This window comes from Nicotiana attenuata, unplaced genomic scaffold (assembly GCF_001879085.1).
Source record: "Nicotiana attenuata strain UT unplaced genomic scaffold, NIATTr2, whole genome shotgun sequence".
Lineage (NCBI taxonomy): Eukaryota > Viridiplantae > Streptophyta > Magnoliopsida > Solanales > Solanaceae > Nicotiana > Nicotiana attenuata.
In genome coordinates this window covers 318703-330624 of record NW_017671051.1, presented here as the reverse complement: position 1 = coordinate 330624, position 11922 = coordinate 318703, and the positions used below count along the sequence as shown (strand labels likewise).

The 11922-nt window shown below is 36.2% G+C and overlaps 1 protein-coding gene across 2 annotated transcripts; it reads left to right on the top strand.

Annotated features, from left to right (window-relative positions):
• The first annotated feature begins 1650 nt into the window (after positions 1-1650).
• On the top strand, positions 1651-10529 carry LOC109205533. 2 transcript variants are annotated; one of them, XM_019368243.1, is made up of 4 exons: positions 1651-1961; positions 6174-6359; positions 6880-6919; positions 10097-10529. In XM_019368243.1, exons 1-4 carry the CDS (start codon positions 1959-1961, stop codon positions 10180-10182), a joined length of 315 nt encoding a protein of 104 aa, XP_019223788.1. In that variant the 5' UTR covers positions 1651-1958; the 3' UTR covers positions 10183-10529. The 2 variants fall into 2 exon arrangements, with proteins under 2 accessions (XP_019223788.1, XP_019223789.1); XM_019368244.1 differs by lacking the exon at positions 1651-1961 and adding an exon at positions 1977-2068.
• Positions 10530-11922: the final 1393 nt, after the last annotated feature.

The window sequence follows — 11922 nt, the reverse complement described above, 5'->3', positions numbered from 1 at the left end:
CGACATAACACCAACAACAACAAGAACACAATAATAACAACATGTATACATTATTTTCCAACCTTATATCCATCACAAAATACCACAAAATGGCCCACACACCCTAATCAGTTCATACATAAAACGACAACCCCAGTAGTGTCAAACAACCCGAAAAAGTAACGACCAGCCAACCACCCTGGCATTATGTGGTGTTTCTCCACACCCTTTTTCCTCCCAAACTCCATAAAAACAGTAGCAGAAGAGAAAACCCAACAACAACACGAAACAGCCCACAAAATAGTCCCACAAGTTTAGCAACTCAAAACTGATTTTTCAGTTTGCTAAAACACGTTTCGACTTGCCTTTTCTTTCAAATTGAGCAACACAACCAACAGTACATAATTAAGCCTCTTATAATATACATCCATGAATTCAACTTAAGAATAAGTTCACAACCAGTCAATAGTGAAGCAACAACAAACATCATACCACTCTTTCGAAAATCGTTAGGTCTAGTCTTTACGAGTTACAACTCGTACAAGCATAGATAATGGAAGGAGAAGCATAAATTTACCTTGGACTCAGTAGAACCCACGAAACCTATTCCTTATTCGTCCAAGATCAGTCCTCCAATGCAGCTACAAAAAGGAGAAAGAGAAACTAGTAAGCTGTCCGTGGTTTTCGCCACTAGAATCACATCGTATCACCCGAAATTACCTAGGTTTTGTGTGGGATATTTGTGGATGAGTTGCAGGGGCTAAATCTGATTTTGTTGGTCTGGGAAATGAGTAAAAAGAAATGAGTTAATAAGTCCTAGTCCCCTCTTGGCTGACTTTAGGGGCTTTTAATTGATGCTTTTCCTTTTGGCAAGTAGGTGACGCACCTACTTATCACCTAGCAGTCTGCGCAGTCTTGCGAAAACGTGAATATCTCTCTCTTCCAATGTTATATAAATGAATGATTTAATCCGTTGGAAACTAGACTAGTAGGTATTCAATTTGGTAGATAGATAATCCCGTAATTCCAAGTACATTGGGAGAAATGCTCAGCTTCATTTGACCTAATTTTCAGCATATTTATGAATGTAACTTGTGATGATCTTTGTCAACTTTTGTTCCACAACTCGCTTGACTTCAAAACATAAAACACGACTATCATAAGACTAAAATAACTCATAACATAACCTCCTTATCATTTTGAGCACCCTAGTCTCACCCTAAAAGTACATGTTATAACATTCCCAACTTGTCGACTTTCGATGAAACTTATTTTCTTCAATTTGTGTAGCTTCTAAACCTCCCAACCCCTTGGCATTTGCAGTTCATGATATTAAATATTTTAACCTCCAAGTTAACATGATTAACTTATTTTATGTACTTTCACAGATGATCTCATTTCTGAGCTTACATCAATACGTACGAAAAAATGGAGTGTAACATAAGTCATTAGCAATCATTTTCCACAAATTTCCTTTTATAGTGATCATAAATTTCAATAAAAAAAAATGGCTTTATAGAATCTTCACTGCAAAATAAGGGTTGAAAATGAAAGAGTAAACAATTTTGAAGACCAGGAAAGTCATATAATTCAAGTAAATTTATTAATCCAACTTCTAGTAGGGGAAACAAAAGAACTTCTTTGTACTACTATATCAACAATTGACATTTCTCACAAATCTCAAAGTGCAAATTTATCATTTTTTCCCTCGAAACCAGGGGCAAATTTATCTAATACTGAATTTTGTGGGTCAAGACTCTAATTTAATACTTTAAATTTGCCACGCCCAAATCAAACCAGGGGCTAATTTATTTTTAATACAGTACTATACTAGTACTGAATTTTGGGAGCTAAAGCTCTCATTTACTGCTTTAAATTTGCCACGCCCATAAAACCCGACGTTGGTTTCAAGAAGTCCCGATATAAATCCTTCCTTGTCAGTGCCAAAGATCATCAGGCACTGGCAAAAAGGCACCATTATGGTTAGTGGGCTCTGTGCTTTCCTTTGTTTGATCTCTTTTTCATGTTCCTTTTTTGAAGTTCCTGTAATGGCTAATCCATCTGAATAATTGGGCTTCTTCAACTATTTGTAAGAGATTTTTCATTTGATTTACGTTTGAGGGGACTTGTTATTCAGCATTATGTTAGAGAATTTTTAGTGTTTCACTTGTACATTTTCTGTACCCTAAGTTGTTATGTGCTGTTGTCGAATGATGGATTCCTTTTGCTTAAAATGTGCTCCAATTTGGATGCAATTGATTTATGTGCAGATGATTTATGTGATTTATCAATTTTCTAATGGTTTATTTAGGCTAAGATGATGATGTAATTTTAGTGGCATGCTGTCCATCATCTCTTAATTGGTGGCTCGATTTAACGGATTCCTTTAATTGTAGTATCTATCTATTTGGTTTTCTTTCTCAGTTTGGGCGTTAATAGAAGGAGTTCATTACGAACCTCTTTTTTATTTGAAAGTAATGTTTACTGATGTTGTCGAGAAGAAACTTTAAATACAAAAGGTATACAAAAAGTAAAGAGTTTAAACAAAAATATGGTTCTCTACAAAAGGCTTCCGATGATCTGTTCCTATAAGAACTTTGTCGATGCTCCAAAAGACAAACCCTAAGTTGTACTGCTTTACAAAGTCATATTCCTCCCCTTTAATTCCTGTTCCTTTGTCTCTAAGTACCAATATGAGTGCTAGCGGCATAACATCCCGTGCTCTGCTTCTCCTCCCGCTCCTTAGTGCTTAACTGTGCATCACTTGTTCCACTATTTCGGCCGTTGTTCATTGTATCTAAGCAAGTTCAGGACTTTCCACGTCTGCTGGCTTGAAATCCCCCTGCGCACTAGTGAGTGATTCCTTTTTTCCCCGAAATCTTACACATCAATTACCAACTAAACAAATACCGCTTTGTTTTTCCTCAAATTTTCTGCTGTTAGGATCACCATTCTTGTTGATATCCATACAAACCAACAAACCATCCTTGTAGCTTTCAATATTGACATTGATAGGGTTGAGGATCACTGGTCATCCTTCTTCAGTAGCCTATTTCCAAGAACTTACTATCTCTTCATAATGCTCCTGCACAAGCCACATCCATATGGGATATTGATGTTACCAGTTCTCCAATCCCTATCCTGAATGTTATACTCGTCTATAATCACTATCCTCCATAGTTGCATGTTCTTCATCTCCAAACGTTCACATCCACTTCCCTAGCAGCACTTTGTTGAAGACCTTTAAATTTTTCTCCCTGAGTCCTCTGCGCTTGATTGGAGAGGTGATCACATTCCAATTTACCAAATGAAACTTTATTGTCCTGTGGTCTGGTAACAAATTTCTTTCAAGTTTCTCCAGCTTCCCAGTTTCATTTTCTGTCGGTGCGTGCATTATGGACATATAATATGTCAGGACACTTAACCCTCGGGGGTTGGCCTGGTGGCAATAGACTTGAGCCTTAGGGTTTGCTCCCTTTCAAGGTCTCAAGTTCGAAACCCACTGGGTGCAAACAATTTCTGAGGGCCATCGGACTGGGTAAAACCTGAATTAACCGTGGTGCACTTGCGGGAAACTCCTTGCCGAGGGCCTATGCACCCCCGGGATTAGTCGGGGCTCTTAGAGACTCGGACACCCGGTGCAAATCAAAAAAAAAAGAAAAAATATGTCAGGACACTTGAAAGTATGCTCTTGATCAGAACTGCCTTTCCTCCCTTAAACATGTGCTTTTTTTGCCAACCCACCAATCTCTTCTCCACTCTTTCAAAGCGGATTCCCCTTGTAGGTAGTTGGGGATGTTCTTGTTCTGCAATTAAGTACTTCTGATTGTTGTTCAATGTTGTCTACATCTTCCACTGGGATATTTTCCATTTCCACTAGTTGATCTTCAGCCCTAAAAACTATTTGAAACCATATCAGGACATGTAAGCTAACTGTTGTGCCTCTGCATCACAAAATACTAGTGTGTCGTATGCAAAAAAGAAAGTGGGAGACCTGTTGTTATCATAACGTCATTCCCGCCAAGCTTCTGCTTTGCAGCCCTTACCCCTTGTGACCATTCTATCCATCATCTTACTGAGTGCCTCCATTATCAAAATAAATAGCATGGGAGATAAATGATCTTTTCTCTTAATCTGAGCTCTCCAGAAAACCAGATGGGCTTCCATTGACGAAAATTGAGAAATTTACTATAGCTAATTAGCCATGCAGAACTTTATCCACCTTTACCTTTCTCCGAAGCCTATCCTTGGCATCAAAGTCCAAGAAGTTCCAATTCACAGTCTTATGCCTTCTCTAGATCCAACTTGCGTAGAACACCTGGTATCCCTTCCTTTCTTCTAGAATCCAACATCTTATTGTCCACCAATTCCGCATCTAAAATTTGTCTGCCATCCACAGACATATGCTGAGAGTGAGACACTGTATCATCCACGACCTTCTTTAGTTTATCTGAAAGGACCTTAAAAATGATCTTATAGATGCTTCCTACGGCTACAAGACTAATAGGTGTACTTGATGTTTGAGGCTCTCTCCTTCTTAACATTGTAGTCTCCATGCCGATTGCCTTATTTACATCCCTCTCCTCCCTTTGTATTTGGGATAGGGAGGGGCTTTAGTGGCGCACTGTTGTTAAATAATTCAGTATAATATGTTGCCGATAGAAGAATTCGCCTCTGATAAATCAGAAAATTTTACTAGGATAAAGGCCAAGCCTAGCCCAAACGCTGTGTCAGCCCAACCTATCAACTCCAATTAGGTTAGCTAGCTCACTTTCTACTGGTTTCTATTGCTTATTTTCCTGTTTCAAAGAAAAGTTTATATCAGATAACTCCAATTCTTTTTTCCTACTCTACAGTTACAGTAATTGGAAAAGAGAACAAGAGAAAGCGACAAAATTGACTTCACTTTAAAGTATAGCAAAAACATACCAATGCTTGGAGGCCTTGCAGGCAGCAAATTGAGTGTTGATTTGGTCTTTAGGACCACTAGACCAACTTCTCATGAACCATGCCAATTAATAATAGTTTTTAAGCAAGTATCTGAAGTTTATGGGTTCCTACAACAACCTCAAGTTAATATACAATAATAACTGGGTTCACAGTCAAATGTTTAGTGGATTTCTTAATACATATACAAGGTTTGGGCAAGAGATAAAATCCAAGTCTGTCCGTATGTGCAAACCTAATTAATGTGTCCAGTCTGTAAGTATATGAACATCTAGTAACCTATGTCCACATGGTCATTTTGTTCCCTTATGGGTAATATAATTAAGAAGAATTGATAAGAATGATCGGCAGGTTTAGCTGATAAATTGTGCCTTCATTGACTGTGTTAGGAAGCAGGGAAGATTCTGGAATTAGTCAATGCCACCCGTCCAAACAAAAACCCATTAGAAACTTCATTATATACAAGAGAGTGAGAGTATGAGAGAGAACCTGCTTTAGAATGTTATGTGCTTATATGTCAATCTGTTTTAAGTGAATGTTAACAGATCTTCTTGTTTAGGGTCAGAGATTGCATGAAAGGAAAAAAGGTTGCAATTCTTTCTGTTTGTAAATAATTCCTATATATGTTTACTTAAGTATATCTTGTTTTTTTACCACTTATAAGTCTGGCTGAGCAAGTTTTTATCCCTTCATGATTGAGCCGAACTTGAAATGTCCCAGTGGTTATGTATTTGGTGAGACATCAAGTACGTATGCCAACATCAAGCCTTTTTTACTAATCAGTCAGTTCATCAAAAAATTCATATTAAGGTTAGCAATAAGGGACAATTTGAGCACTGACTTTTTAATTTACACTGTCAGGCTCAAAAGTGTTGTTCTCGAACCAACTATCTCGAGAAGGAACATCCAGCAACTATCAAACTTAAATGGATCTAGCATGTTTAAAGTAAATGAAATAAAAGAATGTTGGTTGGGTTTGTGAAGTCTTTTTGTCAGACTCTCTGACTCAGAAGTAATAGGCTCTATTCTAAGTAATTAATGGATCTAACTAATACCACGTAAATACTAGAATAAAAATTACAAATTTTAGTCGGGGTTTTTATGTCAAAAATGTGCTAAGCTGGATACATTGGTTTATTTGGAACTTTCAAGTAGAACAAAAGGTAACTATTGAGAAAGGAGCAAGTGTGGTATATTTTCTTTAAATAAATCATCTGGGTTCTTTAACTTCTCCTCATTTTATGCAGGCAATGTATATCCGTGTCAAGCGTGACAAGTCCACATACTTTATTCAATGTGATCCCACCGAGACAATCCTACAAATAAAGGAGAAATTGTATAACCTCATAGATCAACTTGTTAATGATCAACGATTAATCCTTGTAGCTACTGGTGATGTGTTGGACGACTCGAAGTCATTGGCTGATCAGAAGGTAGATGACCATCTCTTTCACTACTGTGTAATTGAGAATGAATAGTATCATTGAGGACCTCTCTTTTTTATCCATTGTGTTAAGATATGATCTTCCTCGTAATGGACTGGTACTTTCCTTCCGGTTGTCTCAAAAACATGTCCACTTTCTATGAAAATACCCTCAACTATCCAATACTTTTTGATATTATATTATCTTAGAGGTAGTACGACCTTTTAACTAAAAAAGTTTAAATTGTGTAAAATGTTACAGACTTTCCAACCTGTTAGAACCTACTTCCACTTAAATACGATAGAAGTTAATTTCTTTCTTTAATACTTGTGCCAAGTCAAAATACTATATCTATAATGTGATGGAAGGTACTATATAAGTACCAAACTTTATCTTTATTGTAATGCGAGAAGTTATAGAGGTCCACGAGATACTTTTCTCATTGTAGTAATCGAATAGTTCTTGTTTTCTTGTCACTTCATGTGGTATCTGACTTATGTTCTAAGAATTACCTTTATGAACTTTTCAGGTCGAAAATGATGCTGTGGTGGCGCTGACTCTGAGAAAAGGTTCTCTCTTTTGCATTTTGTTTTTCTTCGGTTTTGGTAGAAACTTTTTAGCAAACTTAGGGATCTTTGTATCATAAATTGTCTTAATCTGAGTGGATACTGGTCTGATTCTGCTTCTACTATATACCCTTAGTCTCAACCTATGTTGCGCGGACTCTTCAAAATCCCTTCCGCACCCATGTCGACACGACATGGGTGTGGGTATGGGTGTAAGATCCATACCGATTTGGTCAACTTACCTTGGGTACTTTGACTACATTCTATGACAGAGAAGTATAGATTGATAGGTATTTGGTTTGATTTTTGGGTAACTCTCTCTCTATATATTTATATAAAGTATGTGAATGCTTTTCTATTATGCGAGATACCTTATGAATATAATATTGGTGTTTTTAAAGAATAAAGTGTTATTATTATAGTTCATTAACTTTAACTAATCGAAAAATATACTTTATTTGTTGAATATACATTTATTGGCCGTATCCAAGCACCTGTATCCGCACTCGGCCATACTCTTGAATCCTAAATTTATGTGATGAAGAATCCGACTTCTAGATCCACACCTGGATCTTATATCCGCACCGGAGTCTGAGCAACATAGGACTCAACTGTTTGTATTCACATGCTCATGTATAACATGGTGGTGAAGAATGCTCAAAATGCATGCTTTGTTTTATGCAAATATATATCTGATCTGAGTACCAACCTTTGGTGGCAATCAATCTCTTTAATGGATTAGAAAAGATGTGTTTATGTATGGCTTCTGAAAATCCAGGAAGTTTGACTACTGCCAACGCTATTCCTTTGGCCCAAGTGGAAGACTCAGGGAAAACTGGAAAATTCTTAAGTATATTGAAAATTTGGTACAGGTGTGATTAGATTTGAGGCTTTCCATGACAGTTATAAATTAAAAATTATAATAATTAGGTATTAGATAATACATAATCAAGATGATCATGCATTTTTCGTACTGACAACAATCACAAGTTGATTGAAAACACTACAGTAAATATTCATGTATATTATTTGGTGCAAAACCAGGTCAGCATTAATTTAAGACTAGATTTAGCATAATATATGGCTTCAAAAAGTTAGCTGGAGATTGATACATATTAATACAACTGATAGGGGTGGGAAGGAGCTTGATGATGTTGTTACCAATGTCATAATGTAGGTTGAGAAGAGCTATTACATGTCTGTAACATGATTATTGACATCAAGAGTTAGATGCTATTTCAAAGAGGGCAGCAATGTCTGAATCTGCATATTGAACATGAAGGGATTGATGTGATCCTGCAATTTAATGGACAATATGGTTACTAATGGTCTAGAGCATAGAGAATCCTACTTCATCCTAAGTGAGGTGGAAAGGATGTCTGGTCAAGCTGGTTGTTTGGCGTTGTTACTGCATGTTACTCAATGGAATGGTTAATTGTTCCTTGTCTTAACCAGAAGAAAAGGAATTTGCACCAGGGGTGTGGCCTAGTGGTCACTGAAGTGTTTCTTGCTTCCTCATGCTGAAACTTGGAGTCGTCATGAATTTCTGAGTTTTGATGAAGATGAATTTAGTGCTTCAAGGAGTTTAATGTTGAGTTACAAACAAAACCATTTGGTAGCAAATCATTCAAGAACTTTCTCTCCATTCAATTGATATGTTATGGCTTTTTTTTTGCACATTAATATTTGTGCAAATCCATCTTTTGTAAGCTTCCAGAATGAAAAGAAGAAATTAGAAATAATTGCGAAAACGAAAAAGGATCCTTTTGAGTGTAAGGGAGTACATAGCAGCAAGTTATATTTCCTCATGGGCTTTACATAGACTTCTAGCTCTATATTGGTTTAAGGAGTGTAAGAAAGGAGTATTGAAAGAAGGTTGTAATCTTAAAAAGCTACATATCTTAGTTGGATTTGTAGGAAATGATATTGCATTGTTTTATATGGATTTGCCAGAGATTAGGAGACTTAAGTATACTATAGCCTTATCCTGGCAATGTAGTTAGGGGCAGAGCATAAAACCAAATCATTGCTTTAATTTCTAGTTATTTGTAGGCTGATGCTGATGCTGATTTGTCTTGTGCTTCTGGAATGGGATGCAAAAGTACTTCTCTTTCTTGTCCTTTGCTTCTGTCAGTGTTGCAGTTCCGGTTTTTGTTCCATTTGTTCACTTTCTCGTTTTGACTCACACCTAGAACAATCCCCTCCATCCATAGGGTTTCAGGAATAGTAATAAAAGAAATAAGCCATCTATAGTTTACATTGAGACTTGGGTCCTTTACAGGGATTAGCATTATTTTAATCTTTATCTCGTCAAATACATGATCACTTATAAATTGTTAATTTGGTGGCATATAGAAGTACTGCCACACCGTCACCAACTTTAAAAGTAAACTAATTGTGAACTTGGTGGCTAGAAGTACTCCTATAGCAACCTTTCTAGTATTAGAACTTATCTTAAAAGTAAAACAATTGTGCATTTGGTTTATCTGCGAATTTAAGATGAAATTTGTATGACATTTATAGTTATTAGCAGCATTAGTTTCCACTCCTATTAAACTCCCGAGAGCAAGATTAATAGCCTGTTTGGCCAAGCTTTTTTTTGGGCCAAAAGTGCTTCTTTGACCAAAGCACTTTGGCAAAAAATTGAGGTGTTTGGTCCCAACGTTTTGGAAGGTAAAAAAAACGNGAGGTGTTTGGCCCAACTTTTGGAAGGAAAAAAAGTGCTTTTGAGGAGAAGCAGAAGCAGTTTTTTATAGTAAATATTTAAATTTATTTTTCTTTTTTATATAATACTAGTTGTAAACTGATTCTTTACTATCTTTTTTTCGTAATTTGATACTTAAAAGTACTTTTTGAAAAGATTGGCCAAACATAATAAGCTTGCAAAAAGCACTACTCAAATGAATTGGCCAAACACAAACTGCTATTTTGCAAAAGTACTTTTTCAAAAAGCACTTTTCAAAATAAACAGTTTTTGACAGCTTGGCCAAACGGGCTCTAAAGTCTAAACAGGAAGTGAAATTGCGCTTTTGAGGAATGTAGGATTTCTCCTGGTCGTCCCTGTTAGTACATAATGTTCTATTCTTCAACATCACAGTATTCTTATATTCGTTGCTCCATCTATGATACACATTTTGTTAAACAGTTTCTCATCTATTTGTGGATCTCTAATCCTTTCAGATGACAATGAATTTGAGGATGTAAATATTGTGAGACCAAATGATTTTTACCAGTCCCGTGATGCAGAAAGTGGTGCAAGTTGGTGACGACAACCCCAGCAACAGTTTATTTCTTAAAGATCTACATTCTTGTACACAGTATCTGGCTTGATAAGACACTTGAGGTAGTGCTTAAGTTGCCTGCTGCCCAAGAATGGCATTGTGTCATTCTGTTTAAAAGCAGTGTGATGGAACACTTACCCGAGAATGGTTTTATGCCTTTGTGATCACAGGAAAGAGTTTACATATTGACGCATAAATGTTTCAGATTGAAATTCCTTTTTTTTTTTTGGGTGTGATTTAAAGATTTGCATTGCATGTAAATGTTTGGCTGTGTGAATTTTCTTGTAATCTCATGTTCATTCCATGCATGAATTGCTTCTCCCTTGGAACAATGATTTTTGGTTAAGGATACTAGAGTGATTGATTAGATACGGATAGCAACACCACCATGGGAATTGTGTGTGGATGGTTAGGATTCTTCTACTCAGAGAATGGAGAACTTCTTGGAAGAGAGTCCTTGCCCCCCTTAGTTGGCTTACCTGGCACGAATCTGAATTGGTCAGGACAGTGAGTTTTGGCCATCGGATGGTTAAACCTAAAAAATGGTGATAGCACGGAAATGGAGCAGTGAGACTCCATCCATCGCTAAGTTATACTTATGTTAAGTATTGTGAGCGCGACATGATAGATTCTGTAATGTCGCTGGGACCTTCCTTCTTTCTTTCTTTCTTTCTTCTTTAAGTGAGATCTGATTAAATTTCACACAAGTTCTCATTGAGAAAACCATTTCCTCCATTTAGCGTAGTATGATAGGTTACATGCTTTATGATTGATCACTCCGAATCTGTATAAAAGTTAGACATTTATATATTAAAACAAAGTGGAAGAAATGAAACGTTTGATTAGAGACTGGGGTTGTATCCTGCTAGTTATAATTTCTAGTTAATTCAGGATTCAATACTAACACTTTTCTTTTCCTTCCTCTATATATGTCTACCCCTCACCAAAAAAAAATTTAAATAAAAAAGCTTTTGTTCAAAACTTCTGTACAGTAAATGGTGAAGGTACTGATTTTCAGATTACTACTTTGCAATTATTTATTAATATAATTTACTTTATCGTGTCAATGATATGGTAATACACATGGTTTAACTTGCATTACCGGTTATTATTTGGACAGATTTTGTAAGAAGTTTCGAAGATGATTTTATGCGACGAGATCTGTAGATTCATACGTGTTTGAATAATTGCAGTTTTTTCTTTAACATTTTTGAGCTGTTTTGTTGAGTGGATGAGAGTTTTGCGATGAAAACCATCCTAAATCTCTTTTTTCATTGAGAAAATTTATTCGAAAAAAATTTGAAAAAATATGTGTTTCAAAATTATTCTTTCTAAAACTTCAGTTAACTTAATAAAGCACTCCCACCTACAACCCTATGGTTGTGGGTTCGAGTCACCAAAGGAGCAATACCTCCAACAAAGGGGATCAAAGGGGCAGGGAACAAAAAAAAACTTAATAAAATGCCTTGTAAATGTAATACTTAAGAAATGTGTCGGACGACGATTTAGTTAGAAACTTTGACATTGATTGCTTTACCCGGATGCAAGGGTGCAAAGAAAAACCGATAAAATCATACCAAACCGGAAAAAAAAAAAAACAAAACTGATTGTTTTTTTGGTATTAGGAAAAAAAACCCGACCATAATTGGTTTGGTTTGGTTTTAACTAAAAAAAATCAAACCGAAACCAAACGAACCCGATAGTACATTTATATAATTTTTAAAA